This window comes from Sebastes umbrosus, chromosome 14 (assembly GCF_015220745.1).
Source record: "Sebastes umbrosus isolate fSebUmb1 chromosome 14, fSebUmb1.pri, whole genome shotgun sequence".
NCBI lineage: Eukaryota > Metazoa > Chordata > Actinopteri > Perciformes > Sebastidae > Sebastes > Sebastes umbrosus.
The window spans coordinates 17831854-17857256 of record NC_051282.1 but is presented as its reverse complement, the minus strand read 5'-3'; the positions used below and the strand labels follow the sequence as shown (position 1 = coordinate 17857256).

The window sequence follows — 25403 nt, the reverse complement described above, 5'->3', positions numbered from 1 at the left end:
TTCATAAGCTCTGAGGAGAGACTTTGCATGTTGTCCATTCATTAGTCTTAAAGCACTGAGATGCTAATAAAATACAGAAAAAAATAAATAAATATATATATATAAAATAATAATAAATAATATAAAATATGAATTAGCAGGAAAGTGAGTCATCTAAAGCGTGTTACCTGCACTAATACAACCACTCTATTATTCACTGCAAGCACAATGTCATCTATTGAACACGTTCAATCGAAAGTACAGATACATAATCACATCAAATGCAGACATTTATTGCTAATATAGCTTTTTTTTTTTTTTTTTATAGAAGAAAATTAATTTACAAACATTAAGGCATTGTAATCTAAACTCAATACGTCTAACATACAAGGCACAATTGGATAGGAAAGATAACTTAAATTATAAAAAAAAAAGATATAATAACAAAAATAAAAGAGGGGGTAGAAAATAATTCAAGGAACAAAAAAGAAATGAATAAATAAATAAATAATAACACTGCACTCTTCCATAGTAGCTCTGGGGGTCATCATCATATATAGGAGAGGAAAGATTACTTAAATTATAACAAAAATAATATAATAACAAAAATAAAATAGGGGGTAGAATATAATTCAAGGAACAAAAAAAAAAGCATAAATAAATAAATAATAATAAGACTGTACTCTTCCATAGTAGCTCTAGGCGTCATCATCATATATATTCAGTTCTTCATAAACTCTTTGCATGTTGTCCTCTCATTAGTCTTAAAGCACTGAGATGCTAATAGAGCTTATTAGTAAACATTCAGATTGCTTCCTGCTGGTCAGCTGTCCACAGCATCTGGCAAACAATAGGGGGTAAGTCCTATAGTTGTTAATGTCAAGAAAATTACATTTCTTTATAAAAGACAACCACGTAAACATCATAATGTTTTATATGGTATAATTTAAACGAAAATGTAATTCGCGTTCAGACGATGCATTAGGCAGTGACATATTACGCCCCCATATTGAAAGTGTTGTCACCCATACATGACTGCAGTGGTACAGTCCACAACACCCGGGTTTCCGCGCGAAAAAGACGGCCCGCGCGCCCGAATTGCTTATTATAGCATCCATTGCAGGCGAGCAGCAGCACGCGACAGACTGTTGTTACTGTGGTGACCAACGGCCGACGGTTATTCGCATTTTAACGGATTTTAACGCAGTTTTAATCGCTTTTTATCTAAACACGTTGAGCTAGCTGTTTTTACCATGCCATCCAGGACTTCCCTGTCTCTGCCAGAGGATGTCAGGAAAAGGTACGTTGACGTTTTGTAACCCTGGATGCTAATAACGTCCTGATGATGGAGCTAGCATACATGCTAATAGCTAGCATACGATGGAGCTAGCACACGTGCTAATTGTTGTGTTGCTCTGAAAGCAACAACAATGAAACCCGTGTAACTGGCTTAGCTGCTCTGGTTGTACCCAGTCTGTCTGTGTGTCGTGAGAGGAGCTGTTAACCTTTGTGCTTTCATTTAGCAGCTGCAGCTAGTGTTAGCTTGTTGTCACTTGACAGTCAGGACTGATGAGCCCGCATACATACAGAGTCAACGTTAGCTGCCTGGTAGCATCTCTAGCCTGTCAATGGATGGAGCAGCGTGTGAGATTTGGCGCCACTCAGGAAGTTTTGCTACCTAGTATGTTTGTGCTAGCTGGCTGTGTTTATTATTATTATTGCTACAACCATGTCAGAAAATGTGTAACTAGATGAACTTAACATAGCGTTGTTTTTGTCATTCACAGGCTGCAAGTGCTGGATGAGGATGAAGGTTCAGACGAGGTGGGTTTGTATTTAGTCTATACTCACCCATACAGGTGTTTTCAGTTATTCTGTCTGATTAGACCTCTGCTCAGGTTAGTCTGTAGTATTTTAGTCTATACTCACCCACACAGTCCTGAGAGGTGGTTTAATATACCACTTTATAGACTGCACATATGTAATAATAATAATAAATTGGACTTATATAGCCCCTTTCAGAAACCCAAGGGGGCACACAAAATCATACTAATAAATAACACAGAGGAGAAACTATAGCAAAGTAATTAAGAGTGTACTATATGTACATATTTTATTTATTGCACATACTACATTTATTTATTGACAGACTGCACACACTATGTTCACCCATTCACTCTGTATCTTTTATATCTCTATTATTGGTTTTATCATTTTTGTATACCGTTACCTCTCCTTTGTTTCACGATGTTTGCTGATGTTGCTGCTTTGACACCTGAATTTCCCTCCGGGGATTAATAAAGGTTCATCTTATTTCATCGTATCTTCTTATCTTAATCAGCCAGATTAACTGACAACACCTGTATGAGTGTTTAGAGGTTTTACAATGTCTTAAATTCCATTTTATAAATATTGTAGCCCTCGAAAGTTATTAAATGTTATTAATTTTAATTATTGAGGTCTTAATTTCAACATGTTCCTGCATCACCATTAACACATAACACACTACTAAACTTTATACTCTATACTTACCTGTTGCTTATTCTAACATTAACCCTGTTCACTTAATACTTGTCATATTTACCTGTAGAGAGAAATGCTTGCTTGCTATGTGGAAGAAAGTAATGGCCAGATTTATAACAGCAGCACCTGGCTATCTAACATAGAGGAAACTGTTTCTACCTAAAACTGTCTTCTGTACTAGACTAAATGTGTAGTACTTGCGTCGATGTTTACCTGCTATGCTTATTTGAATATGAAAAAAGGGGGGGAGTTTGTCTAATCTGTCTTAAATTTAATATTCTGGTTCGGGTTCTGTCTATGTGTTGCTCTTGAACGCAGCTGCTCACTAATTGTTCTTGCTAATGACTGCTCAGTTTGGGGCTCCAAAGACCATTGAGCATGATTGTAGGTCTACAGTATTTTGTTGCCTTAAAGGGAAGCTCCACCCTTAATAGGATTCCACTTATCTAAAATCTGCAATATTGTGTAGTTCAATTATGTATTAATTTGAGTGAGTCTCCATAGGCTTAAAGGCAAAGAGTTGAACTGTACAGATGATGCCATCTAGATATAACTCCAAGGGCTCCTCCATAGATGTCCTGCATGTTATAAAATTAATTTAGGGGGAGTGATGGTGTTTGAGATATTAAATCCAAAGTGTCATAAAGATATCTTTAGTTCAAGTGTTGATGTTGTCATCCTGAAGTTGAGGAGTTTTTATGTATATCATATGGTGACAGACATCAATAACACTCTGAATTTGAGATGAGATATCTCTGATTTAAAATTGATATAACAGAAATATTGATTCAAAATGCATATTGACAAGAATGTATTAAGTGAACTTGTATCAGGTAACCTCTGTTACTATTTTCCAGCTGCAAATAGCCCCTGGTTCTGTTACGCAATGCATTGTAGGGCAATAGAATCGAATGCTTCGACCATTGCCATAGTATTTGACCATACTACTTCCAAATCACTACTCGAATGCTTTGTTTTGTTTATTTTTTATATACAAGAATGTAATGGTAATGTATAAATCCCCAAATAGCCTATGAAATAAAGAATAGTCCCACACCATTATTCATATTCAACATTAATTATTAGTAGTTATTTTCAGACAGATATTGCTGTTTATAGTTTGTAGAGGTGCGCGAGTGTACAGTAGTGCGGCAGCAGCACTGAAACAAGGGAGATGGAGACAGACAGTGGAAGATGCTGCGCTGCTCTGCGAAGCTTAGAATACCTTTGAATATTTCTCACCGAAGCTTTGAAGCCCAAAAATGGTATTTGGGACTTCCCTAATATCTGTCAATTCAACCCTCAAATCAAGCCATATATTGTATGTATAATGAATCTACTAGACTTTAGTTTTTTGATTCAACTGCCTATGGTAAACTGTCTTTTAAAACGTTTAGTGTTATAGACTTTTTTTTCTTTTTCTTTTTTATTATACAATAAACACACAGCCAAGACATGAACACACCCAGTACCCTTATACAAAATAACAGAAAAAAAGACATAGGATACGTGGCAAAAACAAGTTCAAAGCTGCCAGACGACAGCAATATTGGCAAAACAGGACGCTGCCCCTTCAGGGTAAAGAGTGAGAGAGAAAAGAAACCACTAAAACAAAAGAAAATAATAAAGCATATGGGTGGGGGACTGTCAGCATACAGAATAATGCAGAGTTTGCACAGAATAAAGATACAACATAGCAGCAAATCTCATGAGCTATACAGTTGGGTCTTATCAAGCAATGTCAAAAACAGCTTCCACACCTTTTTTAAAATATGTTTTTTGTGAATTACGTTTCACTTCTCTAACAAGATCTTTTTCTCTTAAAATGCCCATCCAGGATCTTGTGAAGGAGAAGCTCAAGTTGGTGCAGGAATTCCTGCATGTTGATGCTCAGGACCAGCTGACAAGCTTTGAAGAAAAGATGAAAACTTCAGAGATCTCAATGGTTGGTGACTCTTAAAAGCTATCCGAATCCTAACTAATCCTGGTATTTTGCTGCTCATTGTTTCTTCTGAGACGTGTGATGTATGCCATGTCCTTTCCTCAGGAGGTCTACATCTCTAAAGTAAAAGCCTTGCTGGGAAAAGAGCTTCATCTTGAAAATGGCTCCCATGTTGACGGAGTGGAGCAAAATGGAAAGACGAACGGCCTCACAAATGGCTCCCACAAAGAAGAGAACAGCGAAAATGTAACCATGGACGTACAGGAGGAAGAGGAGGCTCTCAAGTCACCAACTGCCTCCAAAGGGAAAGGTGGACGCAAGAGCAAAGCAAACTCTGACACTAAAAGTACGTTTGAGAATTCTTCTTAATATTTGTCTTGTAACAACCGCTTTTCAAGATGGAAATGACCCACAAATTAAGTCATTTAAACATGGTATAGGATAAACTTAATCTTCTTTTTCTTTGAAGAGTCTCCAGCCAGTTCCAGGGTTACAAGAAATGCTGGAAAACAGCCAACCATCATGTCAATGTTCTCTAAAGTGTGCGTATAAGAGTTTTATCTTGTGCCTCATACTTTGATACTCATTTTTCAGCAAGTGAAAAAAAATAAATGTATTTTTTAAAAGTAAATCTGTCTTGCAGTCAAAAGCGCAAGTCTGAAGACTTGAATGTAGAAGCTACTAATGGAGAAAATGAAGTGGAGAAAGAGGAAGATCAAGTCGAGGAGGTGAAGTATTTTTATGTACTAGTGATGTGTAAACATTAAGAGTTGAGATTCTAAATGTCTGCTATGTAACACTGCTCATACTTTCAAAATCTGTTGTAGTCTCGGGAGGAGAAGCGTTTTAAAGTGGAATCTGATGAAAAGTAAGTCTCTTACACTCTGTACATGAAATGAACATGAATTCACACAAGTGAACGTACTAATACTTTTCCCTACATAGTGCTGCAACAGAAAAAACGAGTGAGAAGAGTGAAACTACGAAGCCAGTTTCTACAGCAAAGGTAATGAATTGTTATTCAGCTCAGTGTTTTAGCTGTAAAGCCTCTGTACACACACACAGGTGTTTTCAGTTATTCTGGCTGATTAGACCTCTGCTCAGGTTAGTCTGTAGTATTTAGTCTATACTTACCCATGCAGTCCTGAGAGGTCTAATCAGCCAGATTAACTGACAACACCTGTATGGTTGTTTAGAGGCTTTACAATGTCTTAAATTCCATTTTATAAAAATTGTAGTCCTCGAAAGTTATTAAATAGTATTCATTTTAATTATTGAGGTCTTAATTTCAACATTTTCCTGCTTCACAGTTAACACATAATACACTACTAAACTTTATACTCTGTACTTACCTGTTGCTTATTCTACATTAACCCTGCTCACTTAATACTTTTCATATTTACCTGTAGAGAGAAATTGCATTTAATTGAATTCTCTGACACCTGTAGACTCCCTGTGTTAAGAGTTTTGTTCCATATAAATGCTTAGTACTGACAGAACCTGTGTAATCTTTATACATTTTTTTTTCCCAGACGCCACCTCCCAAATGTACAGACTGCAGACAATACTTGGATGACTCTGATCTCAAGTTCTTTCAAGGGGATCCTGATAATGCGGTGAGAATTAGTTTGTCATTCACGTAGTGGCTTTATCTGTTATTTATAAAACCTCAATATATTTTGAATGTTCTACATTTTGTATGCAGTTTGTCACATGAAACCCTTTATTAGTTTTCAGTCTTGTTATTGCATATTGTTTTCAAAAATTGTAGTTTTGTTTTTAAGTGTCGTTACTTAAACCTGAACTGATTCTGCTCTCCATCTTCAGCTTGATGAACCAGAAATGTTGACAGATGAGCGTCTCTCCCTGTTTGACTCCAATGAGGATGGATTTGAGAGCTACGATGATCTGCCACAGCACAAGATTACTAACTTCAGGTAAGTGATTCTCTATCAGTCTTCAGTGTTTTAGGCGACACTTGGCTTTTTTGCCTAGTTGTCTCTACTTATTTCATAGTGCTACAAGCTTGTTGTGTTGCTGCACCTGAGTCAGTTAGCACCTCTTGTGTCTTGCAGCGTGTATGACAAGCGTGGCCACCTTTGTCCATTTGACTCTGGACTGATTGAGAGGAATGTGGAGCTCTACTTCAGCTGTGTTGTCAAACCTATCTATGATGACAACCCCTGCTTGGATGGTATGAAATCCCACATTTCAAAAATGGAAACTACATGTTTTTTGTTCTCTTACCCATTACAACCAAGCATATGTTTATGTGCGTGGTGTTTTTTTTTTTTGTTGTTTTTTTTCAGGTGGTGTTCCTGCCAAGAAACTCGGACCCATCAATGCCTGGTGGATCACTGGGTTTGATGGTGGAGAAAAAGCTTTAATTGGTTTCACTACAGGTAGCAAAGTTTCCCGTTCCACATTGTAATTTATTTTCTCCTGTATGATGTTCTTATGGTTGATATCTATCTTCAATATCCAGCTTTTGCTGATTACATCCTGATGCAGTCCAGTGAAGAGTACGGACCCATTTTTGCGGTGATGCAGGAAAAGATCTATATGAGCAAGATCGTGGTGGAGTTCCTCCAGAAGAATCCTGATGCTTCTTATGAGGACCTTCTCAACAAGATCGAGGTGAAGACTTGTCTACTTTGTTAGATAATAATAGTGTCCTGCCAAGTTTATGTATTTGGGAATTAAGAACAATCTGCCGTATTGCAGATGGTTAATTTTTCTGGGGGTCATCTGATCTCTGCTACAATGGCACTTCGGTTGAGCGTCACTTTTCCCTTTTTAAAGAGTTTTATATAACATTGATTGCACAAACAAAACTGAATATATGCAGAAAGTCATTTTTATAGAAAAGTTGGTGTAGACAAGTTATCACATTTGTCAGGTAGCACTGAATCTACTTGTCAATAAACCAGTGACCGTAAGAGAATCTAGCATTTTAACTAATCTTTCAATCAATATTTTAAGTAATTGTCAAAACATTTTCTGTTTAGAGCCTTTGGCAGGAGAGAGTTGGCAATTTAGACAAAATTTGTAGAGGCTCTGATATCTTGTGATGGGCCTTTGATTGTTTTTGACATTTAATTATATTTACTAAACGAGTAATTAAAACATTTTGCCTTATCAGGGCACTATGAAACTAAGAATGGGTGATCCTTCATTAGTCCCACAGTGGCGAAATTTGCAGTGTTTCTGCAACAAGAGGCATCGGTAAAGAAAGCAAGATATAATAAGCAAACGGTAGAAAGCTGAAAATATTGTTAGACAGACTGACTAGTATTCACATTATTGAACTGCATAAATTGTTGAGCCAAGATTTTCTTATTAATAAACATGAAATGCTATAAGGAATACCACAAACTAAGAGGGTGTTTATAGAAATTAGACCAGTCACATTTCTGAGGAAGATGTACGGTAGCTCTTGTCCCTGCAACTCAATGCCAGGACACTGACCAGCTTCTGTTTCTCCTGCCCTCAGACAACCGTGCCTCCTGCAGGGCTAAACTTCAACTGCTTCACGGAGGACACGCTGCTGCGCCACGCCCAGTTTGTGGTGGAGCAGGTGGAGAGCTATGACGAGGCCGGCGACACGGATGAGCAGCCCATCATCGTCACTCCCTGCATGAGAGACCTGATCAAGTTGGCAGGAGTCACTCTGGGGAAGAGGTACGGCTGAAAGATGATTATTGTACCATACATACAAGTAATCTCTCCATAGCTACTTTGGGTCAAAGTGAAAACAAACATGAGCAGGATACATGCTACGTATTTAACTTAAAATGAAAACTCACTCAGTTTTTTCTGGCAGAAGTTCCTTTGCAACAAAATGCTTCAGCATTTAGAAGTTATTTTTTTTGCTTATATTCCTGTATTTCTGCTCCTCGCTCTTTGTTGTCCCCAATGTCTAACACTCCTTTGACATTTCCTAACGCAGCATGCTGCTCTACTGGTAGGTAGGCCTTCTGAATGCATCCTTAGCTTGTATGGTGGTGTGATATATGGACAAAAAGAGCATTATACCAGAGTTCACGCTAGAATTTTATGTTTTTTTGCTTTACATTGTGGTTTATTTTAGTTTATCTGGCTTATTTGAATTATGGCCATATGACCAGCGTCAGTAAATTATCTTGACTACAAATTTATTGATAATATAAAATGTGTCTGGTTGGTTTAAAAAAATCTTTTACAGAAAAGTGCTTTTGACCTGTTTGTATGTATATGTAACAAAACAAAAAGCTGACTCGCCCCACTGTAAGATACTTAAAACAGTCAAATGTGCAAAATTACTTTCCTTTTTCTACATTGCAGTCATGCAAACTCTGCCGGTACTTGTGACATGTATATGTGAAGAAGAAAAAAACATTAAGTCCAATTGGCTGTAGTAATCCCCAAAAAGTAATTGGGAGAAGAGAGAATTATTTTTGACTGGGGCAGTCAATCGATTAAAATGTTTAATCGTGATTTATCGCATGATTGTCCATAGTTAATCGCAAATTAATCACATTTTGTATTTGTTCAAAATGTACCTTAAAGGGAGATTTGTCAAGTAATCAATACTCTTATCAACATGGGCGTGGGCAAATATGCTGCTTTATGCAAATGTTTGTCTATATTTATTATTGGAAATCATGACATGGTTGTATCAATGGATTCCTTAGGTTTTCTAGTTTCATATGATGGCATCTTCACTCTAGTGTTAAAACTGAGCCCGCTACAACCTCTGAAAGATCACTTGTGTTAATGCTTTAAAGAAATTAGTGGCGTTAACAAATTTGCGTTAACTTTGACATCCATTTTTTTTAACTTAATGTAGAAGTCTTTTCTCAAAGAAAGATCAGTCGAAGTTTTGAACTTCAGCAGCATCTCTGTCTCACTGCACTTAATTCATGCTACAATAATTTTTTTTACACTGGCAAATTTGAATGTGGGATTTTTAAAACTCAGTAACTTATGAAGACAATGCTGTAAGGATGTCGGCCCTATTTGGTGATGATTCTCTGATTTGCTGACCCTTAACCTTGGGTTGGTTGGTTCCCAGATTAAATCAAAACTTTAAATATGGTGTGTGTTAGTGTTTTCTCTGCGGGCCTCAGTGTTTTAGAAAAACTTAATTGGCCAGTTGCATCTAACGGGAACTCTGCATCGTACATCTTTACTGTGTCTGTTTTGTTTTGTTTGCTTGTTTCTGATGTTGCATGGCCTGATGCTGTGGTGTGTTGACAGCCGGGGGCTTCATGATGCCATCGCTCCACATATCATCAGGTGTTTGTGTTCAGAGGAAAGCGGTTCATTTGGCTTCACACAAACTTTATTCTGTTGACAGGAGAGCCGCCAGAAGACAGGCCATTCGTCACCCAACAAAGATAGAGAAGGACAACAAGGGGCCGACTAAAGCGACCACGACAACGCTGGTGTACCAGATCTTTGATACCTTCTTCTCTGATCAGATAGAGCAGAACGATAAAGAGAGTGGTGGGGCCAAAAGACAGCGCTGTGGTGTCTGTGAGGTGAGTGGTTATCAAAGTGAAGCCCCAGTGTATTAACACTAATTCAACAGTGTCTGATGTGCATTTGATTTGTCCTCTGTAATACTTAACATACATTTTTTTTGTTTGTCCTCAGGTTTGCCAATCTCCTGATTGTGGCAAGTGTCCAGCTTGCAAAGACATGATCAAATTTGGGGGAGGTGGCAAAAGCAAGCAGGCTTGTAAGCAGAGAAGGTAAGCGTGTGTTCTGAGCAGTTTAGTCTATAAAGTAGGGATTTCACAATACCAGAAATAGTAGTAGTCGATAACCAATACCAGTGAAATTCCACGATTCTCTATACCAGTTCGATACCGCAGTAAAAACAAAAGTAAAATGACATACATCCGTCTATTTTAGATGCCCAAACCTTGCAGTAAAGGAGGCTGAAGATGATGAGAACATTGAAGAGGAAGATGTTCCAGTGGAGAAGCCCAAGAAGGTTTCTCAAGCTAAGAGGAAGAAGCAGACCCAGTGCAAACTGACATGGATCGGAGAGTCTGTTCTGGTGTGTTTTCTTCCTCGTTAGTTGTTACAATGAAGTTTTTCTGTCATATGAGGATCCGGCAGTAAAATGTATTTGTCTCTAATCCCCCTTCAGTCTGAGGGGAAGAAGCGCTACTATAGCAAGGTCTGTGTAAATGATGAAGAGCTGGAGTTGGGCGACTGTGTCTCCGTTTCATCAGAGGATCCGTCCATGCCTCTCTATCTGGCCAGGTATGACCTATTTTAGACTCTATGATAACATGTTGTCACTCTGGCGTGTATAAATCTAATGACATATTCATCCTCAGGATCGCATCGCTGTGGGAGGACAACAGTGGGAAGATGTTTCATGCCCACTGGTTCCTGCGTGGGACTCAAACGGTGCTGGGAGAGTCTTCTGATCCACTGGAGCTCGTCCTCGTGGACGAGTGTGAAGACATGCAGCTCAATTATGTGCAGGGCAAAGTTAACGTCATGTATAAGGCCCCATCTAACAACTGGTCTATGGAGGTAAGTTAACGTGACAGCAGGCTAATTTGCATTTTGTTAGACGTGTTTCTTGATCTCATGGTTACGTTTGTATTTTAGGGTGGCATGGATTCGGAAATCAAGGTGATTGACGATGACGGGAAGAGTTTCTTCTATCAGTTCTGGTACAACACAGACTATGCTCGCTTTGAGTCGCCTCCCAAGACCACTCCATCAGAGGACTGCAAGTTCACGTAAGCATCATCCACACATGTATTTCTACTGGGATTCCTTCGCAGTATGGAACTGGATTTTAGTAATAATTTAGTGTGGAAAATTATTCTTTCCAGACTATTGACCCTTGTCTGTTTTTTCTAAAATAAAATTCAGAATTTCTAAAAATACATTGAACCTACAAGCAGTGTTTGGAGGCAGACACCCAGCCAGCGCAGCCATCTGTTGTGTGAGTGAGCGTGGGCCAGAGCGAGCTTTGTCGTCGAAGGCAAGACGAGTATGGCATGTGACTGAACGCGCACGCCTACGAAATTTTCCCCCGATTAATAAACTTGTGACAACAATCGATGTTATCGATTACATCGGACATTTTACAAGAAAAGATGACGCTCAATATCTTTAGTGCGCTTACTTTAATCTTTTATGTTGGATGGCTGTGTCTGGCCTTTCGGTTGAGCTTTCGCTGCAGGGCCACAGGTTTCCACCCAGTCATTCCATAAAGTCATTCATCTCCAACATGGGGGAGGCAGCGGTTGTAAGCCATATGCAAGGTAATAAGTACTGTCGTCTTGACAAGACAAGTGGTCTGAATGATCTACCGAGAAGTCTGGAAAAGTATGGAATTTTGAAATGAAAATGTGTAGAACCCTGCACATGATCTTTTCTTGGTTTGTGTCTTGTGTATGTTTTTTAACCTAGTTGTGGATTTGCTCCCCTTTGCGTTCAGGTTCTGTTGCAGCTGTGCGAGGACTAAAGCGAGTAAGGAACAGGAAACGCCTCGTGCATTTGAACCCCTGCTGGACCAAAACCACGACTCCAAGGCTATGTATGCTCTGGCCTGCTTCCAGGGGGAGCAGTTCAAGGTGGGAGATGGTGTCTACCTGCATCCTGACTGTTTTAACTTCAGGTGAGTGAAGTTATTCAAAATGTTTGAATCACTTGTACAATGAGGAAAATGATTGAGACTCACTGCTGCTGTTCCTCTCAGCGTGAAGCCAGCTAGTCCAGTGAAGCGCTCCCACAGGAAAGAGGATGTGGATGAGGACTTGTATCCAGAATACTACAGGAAGTCCTCAGATTATATCAAGGGGTCAAACCAGGACGCTCCAGAACCGTTCCGCATCGGGCGCATCAAGGAGATCTTCTGTCACAGACGTAGCAACGGGAAATCAGACACCACGGAGGTCAAACTGCGACTCTACAAGTTCTACAGGTAAGACATTTATACAGTTAAACTGGTCGTCCTTCAGGTTTTAGTCTGTAAGAAATTAACTGGGTTTTGTCTCATCTCCCAGGCCTGAGAACACTCACAAAGGTGTCAAAGCCAGTTACCACACAGACATCAACCAGCTGTACTGGAGTGATGAAGAAGTGACTCTCAGCATGACCGAGGTGCTCGGCCGCTGTCAGGTAGAATACGCAGAAGACCTGAACGAATCAGTCCAGGACTATTCCAGTGGTGGACCTGACCGCTTCTATTTCTTGGAGGTAAGGTTGTTAATACTTTATATCTACAGTCATTTCAGATTCAGTAATTTAGAAGAGATAGAACTATATTTATCCCGAGGGAAAACCTCTTTAAACATCTACCCCATTGCTAGCATGTTGGTATTGTGTAACAAAACCCAATCAAAAACAGTGCATGCATTCACTGAGTATGCTCGACACATTTTAAAGTTATTTTGGTTGTTTTCAACTTGTACAACTCAAATACACATAAAAATAATAAAAAACAATAATACAAAAAGTTGTAAGACAGAAAAACAAGGATATGTACATTTAACATTCCATTACAGTCACTGCAGACAATATATTCAACACCCTTTTAACATACATTTGATCTGCGATTAGGCTCCATAGTTAATTTTAGGATTGACTGGTGCACGAAAGAGTGCTTCAGTCTAACCTTATCAAATTGTGGAACCCTGTATCTCTGATTTGATGGCAACAATTTGTGTTCACCGTTCAGGACATGGTTGGGGTCAGAGATGATGTTGTCTTGTGCTAATTGTCTAATATGAAAACATATCAAAAGATCAAATGTTGGAAATGCTCAGACTTGAACATATCTTCATAATTTATTCTTGTACACATTCCTCTCTCACAGGCTTATAACGCAAAATCCAAAAGCTTTGAAGACCCTCCAAATCATGCCCGCTCTGCTGTTCATAAAGGCAAAGGAAAGGGCAAAGGGAAAGGTGAAAATGCATTTTCATGCGTTTTTGGTTGTTTTTTTAATCTAAAATAGTTTTTAGGCTCACTGAAATCTTAATCCAATGATCCTCTTTTTCTCTACAAGGTAAAGGCAAAGGAAAGGCTGCAGCTGCACAGGATACGCAGGACTCTCAGAATGAAGCACAGACGCTTAAAGTGCCCAAATATCGCACACTGGATGTGTTCTCTGGCTGCGGAGGACTTTCTGAAGGCTTCCACCAGGCTGGTAAATGCTTGTTCTATGCCATTCATGAAATATGCTCTCGGATGTTAACATGGATAGAAACCTGATCAACTGTTTTATTTTTCAATGCAACGCTCTGAAAACATGCCTGCTGGTTTCCTTAAGGTATGACGGAGACTCTGTGGGCCATAGAGATGTGGGAGCCTGCAGCCCAGGCCTTCAGGCTCAACAACCCAGGCACCACAGTGTTCACGGAGGACTGCAACGTCCTGCTGAAGTTGGTCATGTCTGGAGAGAAGGTGAACTCTCTTGGTCAGAAGCTGCCTCAGAAGGGAGACGTGGAGATGCTGTGTGGAGGACCTCCTTGCCAAGGCTTCAGTGGGATGAACCGCTTCAACTCTCGTACTTATTCCAAATTCAAGAACTCACTCGTGGTCTCCTATCTCAGGTCTGTAACAGCAGATTCTCATCTTTACCCTTAAGAGATTTATTGTAAACACGTTTCCTGCAGTATAGACCACACAAGTGCACCTTTTTTAAAATAAGTTTTCCTCTCTTGCAGTTACTGTGACTACTACAGACCCAAGTTCTTCCTGCTGGAGAATGTGAGGAACTTCGTCTCATTCAAAAGCTCCATGGTCCTGAAGCTGACTCTGCGCTGTCTTGTGCGCATGGGCTACCAGTGTACTTTTGGTGTCCTTCAGGTGGGTCAGACTCAGGGTTATTATCCTAAACTAAAATGAAAATAAGCAGTGAAAAGCCCAAAACACTATCCTTTAAAAAGAATTATATTGCCTGGTTAAAAAACTAATAATGTAATTCCATTTCAGTTTTAGTTTTTTAGCTATAAAATATTGCTTCCAAAAAACATTACGGCATGTATTTCCGTCAACTCTTGTGACATTGAACCACCGAAATTACAGACTTGACGTTGAACAAAAACGTGTAAGCGTATGTCTATTGAGATGTGAGCCAATTTAACAAGTGAAATGCTGGTATTTTGTCCTCAATTTTAAAATCTAGGTTGTGCTACCCTATAACATTTTTTATGCTTATTGGATTTTGGGTCTAGCACTCAACTGTGAGGCTCCTCCCATTGTTGAAGCGCAACCTCCTTTACCAAAACATGATGTAGACATTTTAGTAGGATCAAATGCCGTTTAAGCTCAGGTCTAATGTTAAACAACTGGGGGTGGGATCAGGTGACAACATTTTCTTTTGAGTGTGGTATTGAAAGCGGAATCAAGTTGATTCCCAAATCAATAGATTAAAACATTATGGCCATTCCTGCACAGTTGGCCTTTTCATATTATTTAGATCACAAAATCAGTAGGGCTGTCCTTGACCAAAGAAATTCTTAGTCGTCTAACAGCTGTTTAACCTGTGACTTTTTTCCCTCCCAGATTATTCAGGAAAAATATAATCATGCGTGCTAATATTTTTATGATGACTGAAGTCCGTTTTACCACTAACATGCTCACTGCTGCCCTCCTCATCAGGCTGGTCAGTACGGCGTTGCCCAGACCCGCCGCAGGGCGATCATCCTGGCTGCTGCTCCCGGAGAGAAGCTGCCTCGTTATCCGGAGCCTCTGCATGTGTTTGCTCCCAGAGCTTGCTCTCTGAACGTGGCGGTGGACGAAAAGAAATACGTCAGCAATGTCACACGGTAATGGAAACATCCTCTACTGTACCATTTATTGATCTGTAATTCTAGATCACAAACTTGTACAAACAATGCCTTTTGTGTGACTGTACACCAGACTGACTTTTCTGTCTTCAACAGAGGTAATGGAGGAATCTACAGAACCATCACGGTCAGAGACACCATGTCTGACCTGCCAGAGATTCGTAATGGTGCAGCTGGATTGGAGATTTCCTACAACGGGGAGCCTCAGTCCTGGTTCCAGAGGCAGATCAGAGGAACACAGTATCAACCAATCCTGAGAGATCACATCTGCAAGGTGAGCTGTGTATTTGTAGACATATATTTGTAGGCCAAACAGGAAGTTAGCATCAACCAAGTTCCTTTGACTAAAAGCCAATGGGACTTTTCCTTTGGGTTTTGGATTATTGCAGAAAATAAGCTCTGTTGCAAACAAATGTTTGATACTTAAACATTTTTTCCAGCAAGATAAACTTCACAAATGAACACCACTTTTATGATTTTTGAAGTGTGAATGCAATTGCCAGAAGTAAAAAGCTAACATTAGGCCAATTTCTTGTTTCCTGCCCAGAGACTACAGATGTAAATTGGCTTATAGCTAAGTCACTTGTTAGCAACCGCCTTTTCATAAGACGCGTAAAAGCTTCAAAATTCACGAGTGGGATATTTACTGACATATTTTATGTTGTAGAACAAAATGTTAAAAATCTCTTAAGCTTGTGTTAACCACAGAACTTATTTCAGGAATCTAACTAAAAACCCATCGACTTCGAAACGAGGGAACCAGAAGTGTTAAAATGCTAACTCCTTTCTGGGTTTTAGGACTCATTCTTGCACCACTCCATTTGTTAGTAACATGATGTTAAAGTAGGATTGTAACATGATTTCTTCTAAAAGTTTTTAACGAAAGGTTTTTGTGCCCTCAGGACATGAGTGCTCTGGTTGAAGGTCGGATGCGTCACATCCCGTTGGCTCCAGGCTCCGACTGGAGGGATCTGCCCAACCTCGAGGTCCGGGTGAAAGACGGCACCATGACCAAGAAACTGCGTTACTCACACCCAGATAAAAAGAACGGACGCAGCAGCACCGGTGCACTCAGAGGTGTCTGCTATTGTTCAGGAGGTATGAAGGTCTAGTTTTCTACCTGAATAACGCCAGAGTTTAAATTTCTAGTATAGATGCATCTCTGATTATGTCTGTTTCATTTTAGGGAATGCATGCGACCCTGCAGACCGGCAGTTCAACACCCTGATCCCCTGGTGTCTGCCCCACACCGGAAACCGCCACAATCACTGGGCCGGACTCTACGGCAGACTGGAGTGGGACGGCTTCTTCAGCACAACCGTCACCAACCCTGAACCCATGGGCAAGCAGGTACTTCAACCTCTCATAAACAGTTGGAGCACAACTAAATTCAGCCGAAACTGGCACAAATGTGCTTTAGAGCCCATTCTTGGTACCATTTTGTGGAACGACCCTCCTTTTTGTGTCATTTTGTATGGAAAAACTAGTTGAATCTGTCGTCATAAGGAGAATTATATTACAGGAACTCCATTAGTTATGAAGATCACATTAGTTGAAAGTCTTGTGCTAACCCAGATTTATAATGTGGAATGAAATCAATTGATGTTTGGTTATAATGTATACTAATAGGGCTGAAATTGAATTGATGCCTTCAAGGCCTGTAAAGGATTTCCTGCCTTTGAATCTTAATCTGAGCGTTTTGATATTTCAGGGCCGCGTTCTGCATCCTGAGCAGCACCGAGTGGTCAGTGTGAGGGAGTGTGCTCGCTCTCAGGGCTTCCCCGACACTTACCGCTTCTTTGGAAACATCCTGGACAAACACAGACAGGTAAAATCCTAACTCCATTTAAAACTCAAAGTAAGGAGTGGGGGAGCATCTTTTTCTTTTGGTTCCAAATTACACTGTGTGACATTCACAGCTAGGTTTTGGGATGCATAGCTGTTTTGTTGGCTGGTTAAAGGATCACCAAATGTTTTGGATCTGTCCGGTCTTTCTTAAAGTGGCTAAAATTAACAACAGCTGATCAGAAGACTATAATGTGAAAGCGCTCACTGGGAGAGATGAACCCACCAAATACTGTGTATAAATACTGAAAATAGAAGCAATTCCAACATGGCTCCTCCATAAAATTTGAAGGAATGTTAATTACTATTTGAACATTGAATAGTTATATTGTACATATTTGTTTTAGTATTTTAATAGTATCTGTTAAATCTTTGTCATTATTTCTATTCTATATTTATGATCTTGACTCTTGCAGTACTTTCCTTGTATTTTTATTTCCTCAATGTTTATTGTATGCTCCGAACACCAAGGCAAATTCCTTGTATGTGAATAACCTGTTCTGAACTTTAAACAGTCGGATCATGTAATTGACTCTTTGTGTTTCTGGCAGGTCGGAAATGCAGTTCCCCCTCCGCTCTCCAGGGCCATCGGCCTGGAGCTGAAGAAGTGTGTCATGGAGAGGCTGAAGGAAGAACAAGCATCAGGTGACTCTTCTGTCTCAATTCTATGTTTCCCGATTGATAATTAAACTCTTGGTTATACAGAAATCCTTATACATGTTCTTCCCCCTCCACAGAGCCGGTCAAACAAGAGAAGATGGAGGTCTCTGATTAGTCCTGGTTCCATTCCAAGGAAGAATCGGTCCCACAAATCCTGACGCCGACGTGTCAGGCGATCATTTCTTTTTAACAAGCTGGCTTTTAACCGCGTCACTACGTGGCCACCGTGGACATTCTGTGCAGTGCCATTCCATGATTTTGGTTTCGCTGCTTTTAATCATCGTGGGATAAATTGTATGTAGTTTTTATATGTGTAATATTTCAAATAAAGCTCTTATGAAATTGATATGTGAATTTTTTTAAAGTAACACAAGTTAGTTAAAGAAGTGATGTTAATAAAGCAGGTAGTAAAGGTTAAGTATTAATTTCAGCTAAATTCACGCCTACAATCTCATATCCAGATTGCTTAAATTGCATGTGCAGTGGAGATGAACTAGTAGGGATGTGGTTTATGAGACCAATAAATAGGTTCAACTTGTACTGAGCTCTAGAATTGGCTGCACCTGTGTTAATTATCCAGAGCTACTGATTACAATCAGCTGGCAGCAGCCGTGGTTTATCTGGGAGCTGCCACTTGTTTCTACATGTCCGTTGGCGCTAAGCCCATTTATTAAAGGCTTTAATTTTTGCTAGACAGTGTGCCTTGGTATCTTTTTGGTTGTGACTTATTGATCACAAAGCTCAGTACAAGTCTGACCTTTCGCTTTATTGGCCTCATGTCCTTGGATCCAAAGAGGACCCTGTTTTGTTTTTTTGTATATGCCTGCATTTGTGAAGTAGCACTCCCCATCCAATCTACTAGCATTTGGTCTCTTTAGGGATATGGTTTAGTTTGAGAGAAAGGACAGTGCAAATTAAATAAAAATGCCAGAATTAGCCAAAAGGAAAACATTTTCATCAGTAGTCCCTGGCCAAGGTGTTACAAAATGCTTCCTAAAATATAATGGAGCAAAAATACTTCATTCATCCCTGGGGGGGAATTGGGATGTTGCAGTTGCTCTTATATAAAAGCATAAACAAATGTAAGAAATAAAAATAAAAGGAGTATATAAGATGTAACTTATGTACATAATGCTATAATATATATAGAGAAATTAAAAAAATGTGCATCAAACATGCAATATAAAATCAGTAAGTAAATAAGAAATGCTGAAAAGAGGATCTATTAAGTGTTAAATATAAATGTAACAGTATAAATATTCTAGAAATGAACAGAATAAACGCAGTATGTATAAGATTGAAAAAGGACATACAGCTGGCAGCAGCAAATTGAGTTTAGTGCTGTATATATTAATAATCCATTGTTTTAATTTGTTACTGAAAGATGTTTTATTGTCTGATGTGAATTATGTTCCACCCGTTTGAACCTCTGACAGACCAGAATGACTGGATGAAGGCACTTCTCCTCTTGTTCCATATTGGGTCTTGTGTTGATATACACAACTTAAAATAGGATATTAAGATATATTTTAGAATTTGGCAGTGATGGAAGTGTTTTGTTTTTTATCTAGTGTTGAGTGTTAGTATGGTGTTAAGAGTGGATAGATATGAGTGAGTAGATATGTTTTGAAGTGATGGAACGGGAGAGGGAGAAGGCAACATGGCTGAACGTTATCAATTCTATCAATTATACCTTTACGAAGTAAAGGCTGCCTGGAAATTTAAAAGTTACGCAAACTAGAAGAAAAACAACAAAGAAATTGTGACAACGTGATTCTCTTTATTTGGTAACAGCCTTGTTTTACCACAACAATAAAATCAGCCGTCATCCTCGAATATATTCTGCTGGATTCCTCAGTTGTTTGACGGTCTGCAGAGAGAATTAAATACGGTTAGCAGCTAGAATAAACAACATTTACAACTTTTAACACTTAACTGACAAAGCTGACAAGTACTTACTTGGCCCATTCAACGTTGAGAATAAGATGATCGTATCCAAATCCTGATACTCCTGCGATGGCTCTTGCTGCGTCCTCCCGGCGGTGGAAACTGATGAAGGCAAATCCCTGCAGGAAACAAAGGAAGTAGTTGATGGATGAGACAACTGGACCACGCTGTGTTTCTGGTCATTCTCAATTGTACCACAGTTGTTGGCAGAAGCAACTACTCATTAACTCAAAAAGTACAGTCAACATACTATGTACACTAGGCCTATTCAATTACCTTTTTAGAAGGACCAGATTTGAGAAAGAAAAGTGCCAAGGGACAGTTTACATTTCCTATCTGATCTACAAAGTTAGGAATTTAAATGTAAAAACAATACACCTTTTTAATCTTAGTAGATTATTGTTTTAATAAACACAATGTTGCATTTAACATCTTTTCTTGTTCAGTTTGACTCTCCTAAATTCCCTCTGCTTAAACAGCCTGGGTTAAAACATTTAACAAAATAAGTATTTCTATATTTAACAAGACATAACTAATGAATGGGCTAATAAGCCTACTGATAAAATGATCTTCTGATAATCAAACAACGTAAACACCCATACACTTGGTGTTATGTCAGCAGGTTATTTAAATAAAAACAATGATATGACTTTTAACAGTGCATAGCAGCGTCAATAGCATGAGTGGTAACGGTGAAGAACGGGAATAAATTCTCTTATTGGAAGAGATTTTTTTTTTTTAAATACTTTTTTCATATTTATAAATGATCAAAGGGTTAGTTTGAGGTTGTTAAAGGGCCAGATTTGGCCCACGGGCCGCCAATTGAATAGGGCTGATCTACACCTTGTTGCACTTGGATAAGAATTACAAATGATAAAAACTGATGAAGGAACACCTGCTTTAATAATTCCTCTCTACTTCTTTCCTTTGAGTCTTCTAAAAAGCCTTAAACATTAAATGTGCAGCTCTTTACTGACCTTCGACTGTCCAGTATTCTTGTCCTTGGCCAGATAGATCCTCGAGATGGAGCCAAATGGTCTGAAGAGCTCCTGCAGGTCTGTCTCGCGGGTGTCCTCAGACAGATTGGTCACACGAATAGTGGCATTGTCATCAGCTGTCAGGTGAAAACATACACTTTATACCGAGCAATGCTCTTATTGATGGAAAAAAAGTGTTAAGGTAAGTCGTGGGCGCGTTAACTTACACCCACCTCTCCGGTTGGGCTGCATGGACTCCCCTCGCCGCGTGCCTCCGTCCCTCAGGCTTGGGGGCACATACTTCCCAGTCTTGCTCGCCGCAGGCTGTGCAGGCTCCGGCTCCGCTGGTGAAAAGAGATGATAGCCACATCAGTCATAACGTTAGGAACGGCCAACCACCAAGTCTAACAGTGGATCACGAAAAACAAAATGTGATAATGTGAATGTTGTGCTGATGGTACCAGAGCCAGCAGGCTTGCTCGTGTCTCCGGTGGACAGCCCAAGCTGTTCAGCCAGCTCCTTCTGCATGGGGCCCAGCGTGTCCTTGTACGGACAGCGGGTGGTCCAATGGTCGCCTTTGCAAATACGGCAAGACACAATCTTCTGTCCTTTCAGCTTGTTCATGGGATCTTCATCCTGGTCTGTGGCGTTCAAGTCCTGCAAGAGGTATGATGAGGTACTCAGTCACAAGCTAAAACGAGTAAGTTATTTTTGCATGTATTATGTGGACCCCTACACATCAGTGAGCAGCAGCACAACGTCTTACAGGTCACAATGGATCCTCACCTCTTTGCTGGAGATGAAAGTCATGAAGACGTCGTCACTGACTGTGGTGGTGGCAACGTTAGGACCCAGTGCATCAAACTCAGAGTTGCCAAATTTCTTCCAGTTCTGAAATGAGAGAACAACAATATAATACATGACACCCGACGCAAAGACCCAAGGTCTCGTTCATTTCAAAGTGAACGCAACTGAATTCAATTTAAAAGCAAACCTTTCGCCTGGCAACAGCTTTGGAGGCTTTTCTTGTCTCGATCTTGAAGGTCCGCACAATCTAGAGGACAAAAAGGCAGCAATTAATTTTTATTTCACAGAAGTAATCAAAATGCCCAAACATGTATGACACTTATAAACTACTGTTGTACTACATAACATGTATATCTGCCATGCAACATACAGTCTATTTAAAGCTCTAGTGAGTGCTGGTGCTGCAACCTCAGAGGTTTTTTTTTAGTGGTTAAGGTTATCAAGGAAAATGAAAAGAGTAGCAGAGATCCTATGATTAATCTAGGGCTACAACGATTAATCGATTAGTTGTCAACTATTAAAGTAATCGCCAACTATTTTGATAATTGAATAATCGGTTTGAGTAATTTTTTTAAAGAAAAAAAAAGTCAAAATTCTCTGATTCCAGCTTCTTAAATATGAATATTTTCTTATTTCTTTCCTCCTCTATGACAGTAAATTGAATATCTTTGAGTTGTGGACAAGACAAGACATTTGAGGACGCCATCTTGGGCTTTGGGAAACACTGATCGACATTTTTCTCCACTTTCTGACATTTTATAGACCAAACAACTAATCCATTAATTGAGAAAATTAGATTGATCAACTTTGAAAATAATCATTAGTTGCAGCCCCAGATTAAACAGAATAATGAACGACTACATCTTGCTTTTGCAGTGTTATAAGCCAAATGAAAAATGGTTGTAGTTTGTTCAGATATCTAGAAGTACGTAGATGAAGTAAAACAACTGCATGTTTAATGACATTTACTTCTCCGGTCCTGATGTTTGAAAGATGAAAAAATAAATGTCCCTGTACCATAAAGCTGGTCTCATAGCACAAGTAAAAAGTACACTAAAATGCAAGATCATTTCTTAACCTGTGAGGAGCTGCACCCATGAAATGCAGCCATGAAATGCAGCCATATACAAACCAGCAGCATTGTGAACAATCTTGACAAATGCAGCATTAGTAAAAACTCACCTTGAACTTCTTTCCATCATCATCTATTTTATATTCCGTGATAGTTTTTATATTTCCTTTGATGGTTTCCTTGGGGGGTGGTAGTGTGCCTGACAAAAAGAATATTAATTGAAGTTAGAATTAGAGGGAAAAAAGCCAGAAAGTAAAATAAACTGTTTTTCTTGCCCTCTTGATGGAGGCTTTTCATTGTTTTGGTCCGATATTAAATGAACACGTTACTATCTTATAACACTGTCAAAGGAGGCCCAGAGTTTCCCTTGTTTACATCTCCAGTTCTGAGGACACATTTCCATTTCTGACTCAATTGTTAATTACACAATTAGCCACATATTACGTCCAAGTCTAACTAAAGCCGGTGACACTACTAGCTAGCTATAGCTATAAATATTCATCAGATATGAGTGTTTATATATAAATATATGTTCTTGCCTTCTTCTTTACTATTATCATTTAGCAACTTCTTTAAATCTAATTCTCAAATTCATTCACATAATATTAGACAGGTTAATCATCTTCACCTGCCTTTTTACAAAACAAAACATGGCCAGTACTCCCTCAGATATATATGGAACACCAAAATACATGTTATCAAGAGCTTGTTATCCTTAGAACATTTTAAAAGGAAATTATCATCACATTTAACGCATGGTGTCTAATTATCTTTGGATATGTTTAGATACATTTTTCTTTTTTTCTGTACTGTTTTTTGTATGTATTTCATTGTTTTTATTGGATTGTTTTCCACTGTTTGGTTAGGTTTTTCTGCAGAATTTGTGTACTTATTGTTGTTGTTTAACTTTTGTTGTATTTTTAAAATGATGTTAGTTTAGATCTTTCTTCCTTTTTAGTTTTAGTTTTTTTTTTCTCCTGCGGTTGGGGGGGGTCCTTTGTATAAGCCTGTGGCTTCTTGACCTCTACTGACACATTTCTTGTTTTGTTTTTTTCATTGACTGGATTTTGTGCAGTTTTATATGTGCAAATAAATAAATTTATATATATATATGTTTAGATATATTTTCTTTTTTTCCTGTTCTGTTTTTTGTATGCATTTCATTGTTTTTATTGGATTGTTTTCCACTGTTTGATTAGGTTTTTCTGCACATTTTGTTAGTTTAGATCTTTCTTCCTTTTTTGTTATTGTTTTTTTTCTCCAGGGTTTGTGGGGAGGTCTTTTTGTATCAAAGATGCACCAACAGTGGCCACTTTCAAACCTAGACCAAACTGTTCTCAGACGCTTTTCTTAATTGATCAAATGCTGCACTTTACTGTCTTTTGACTGTTTTTATTATCCTTTTAATTTTTTTCTTTTAACTTATACTTTTATTCATTTTTATCGTATGCACTGTGTGCTCTTTTATCTTGCTTTTATATATGTAACGCACTTTGAATTGCCTTTGTGTATGAAATGTGCTATATAAATAAACTTGCCTTGCCTTTGTATGCGCCTGTAAGGCTTATTGACCTCTCCCGACACATTTTTTTTTCTTTCATTCACTGGATTTCGTACAGTTTTATATATATGTGCAAATCAATCAATAAATAGCTTGCTTGCTAAATGTGAGCTATCTCCCCAGTGAATAACACGGTCTACGTCACGGTCCTCTGGCCACAGCAACATGTCGACCAGCTACATATTTCATCTATAAATCCTTAATTTATGTCACTCAAACAGACGCTACAGATCCAACACATGACAGGGAAATAACGTATATGTTTTATATCGAGTATTACGCCCGACAACAACCACGTGGAGGAGGAAGCCGCCTAGCCGGCCTACAGAGATGTAGCTAGCAGTAGCTAACTATGCTACCTATCGTCATCTCTTACCTTCATCTACCTCCTCCTCGACCTGGTCCGCCCAGCTGGGCTTTGAGCTGCAGAGAAGAGAGATTGATAAGCAATATTAGATCGATGAAACACCTCCAATACAAACTGAAAGTATTAAATGATTATAACAAAACTCACTCGTCGTATTCAATCGACGGCATCCTCTCTGTTAGCTGTTAGCTTCAAGACCGTTAAGAGACGAGCGGAAGCGACCAACACACACTTCCGGGACGTTAACTTCAGAATAAAAGCACCACGTTTGTTTAACTTTTAGCTTCAAAATAAGAGTCCTGAGTGGCCAGTAGTAGTATCTTCTTTTTCTTTTTTTGTTTAATTTAATTTAATTTATTTATTCATTATCATCATTATTATTTGTATTATTATTATTATTTACTTATTTATTGTTTCTATTTTTATATATATATTTATGTATTTGTATGTATGTGTGTGTATGTATGTGTATGTATATGTGTATGTGTGTGTATATGTATGTATATGTATATATATGTGTATGTGTATGTATGAATGTGTATATGTATGTATATGTATATATATATATATATATGTATGTATGTGTATATGTATGTGTATATATATATGTATATATATATACAGTATATATATATACATATGTGTATGTATGTATGTGTATGTGTATGTATGTATGTATGTGTATATGTATGTATATGTATATATATATATATATACAGTATATATATATACGTATGTGTATGTATGTATATGTATATATATATGTATATATATACAGTATATATATACGTATGTGTATGTATGTATGTGTATATATATATATATACAGTATATATATATACGTATGTGTATGTATGTATGTGTATGTGTATGTATGTATGTATGTGTATATGTATGTATATGTATATATAT

At 38.6% G+C, this 25403-nt stretch overlaps 2 protein-coding genes across 4 annotated transcripts; one reads left to right on the top strand and one right to left on the bottom strand.

Moving 5' to 3' along the window:
* The first annotated feature begins 1074 nt into the window (after positions 1 to 1074).
* On the top strand, positions 1075 to 18106 carry dnmt1 (DNA (cytosine-5-)-methyltransferase 1). Of its 2 annotated transcripts, XM_037792433.1 has the most exons (35): positions 1075 to 1279; positions 1767 to 1803; positions 4340 to 4447; positions 4550 to 4790; positions 4914 to 4986; positions 5088 to 5172; positions 5272 to 5312; positions 5390 to 5450; positions 5977 to 6060; positions 6272 to 6381; positions 6520 to 6638; positions 6754 to 6846; positions 6930 to 7081; positions 7938 to 8125; positions 8394 to 8408; positions 9783 to 9966; positions 10082 to 10179; positions 10343 to 10490; positions 10584 to 10699; positions 10777 to 10978; positions 11057 to 11190; positions 11898 to 12077; positions 12159 to 12383; positions 12466 to 12658; positions 13278 to 13368; positions 13470 to 13610; positions 13734 to 14016; positions 14131 to 14272; positions 15068 to 15234; positions 15352 to 15529; positions 16158 to 16353; positions 16442 to 16605; positions 16967 to 17083; positions 17652 to 17745; positions 17838 to 18106. In XM_037792433.1, the coding sequence occupies exons 1-35, from the start codon at positions 1233 to 1235 to the stop codon at positions 17873 to 17875; spliced, it is 4545 nt and encodes a 1514-aa protein (XP_037648361.1). In that variant the 5' UTR covers positions 1075 to 1232; the 3' UTR covers positions 17876 to 18106. The 2 variants fall into 2 exon arrangements, with proteins under 2 accessions (XP_037648361.1, XP_037648362.1); XM_037792434.1 differs by lacking the exon at positions 8394 to 8408 and having other exon boundaries at positions 1077 to 1279.
* Positions 18107 to 19520: 1414 nt separating this feature from the next.
* eif3g (eukaryotic translation initiation factor 3, subunit G) lies at positions 19521 to 24749 on the bottom strand. 2 transcript variants are annotated; one of them, XM_037793406.1, is made up of 10 exons: positions 24639 to 24749; positions 24501 to 24547; positions 22674 to 22762; positions 21679 to 21738; positions 21471 to 21575; positions 21146 to 21341; positions 20912 to 21028; positions 20685 to 20821; positions 19720 to 19826; positions 19521 to 19630 (listed from the first exon to the last, which is right to left on the bottom strand). In XM_037793406.1, exons 1-10 carry the CDS (start codon positions 24659 to 24661, stop codon positions 19615 to 19617), a joined length of 897 nt encoding a protein of 298 aa, XP_037649334.1. In that variant the 5' UTR covers positions 24662 to 24749; the 3' UTR covers positions 19521 to 19614. The 2 variants fall into 2 exon arrangements, with proteins under 2 accessions (XP_037649334.1, XP_037649335.1); XM_037793407.1 differs by having other exon boundaries at positions 20918 to 21028.
* Between the last annotated feature and the right edge of the window lie 654 nt (positions 24750 to 25403).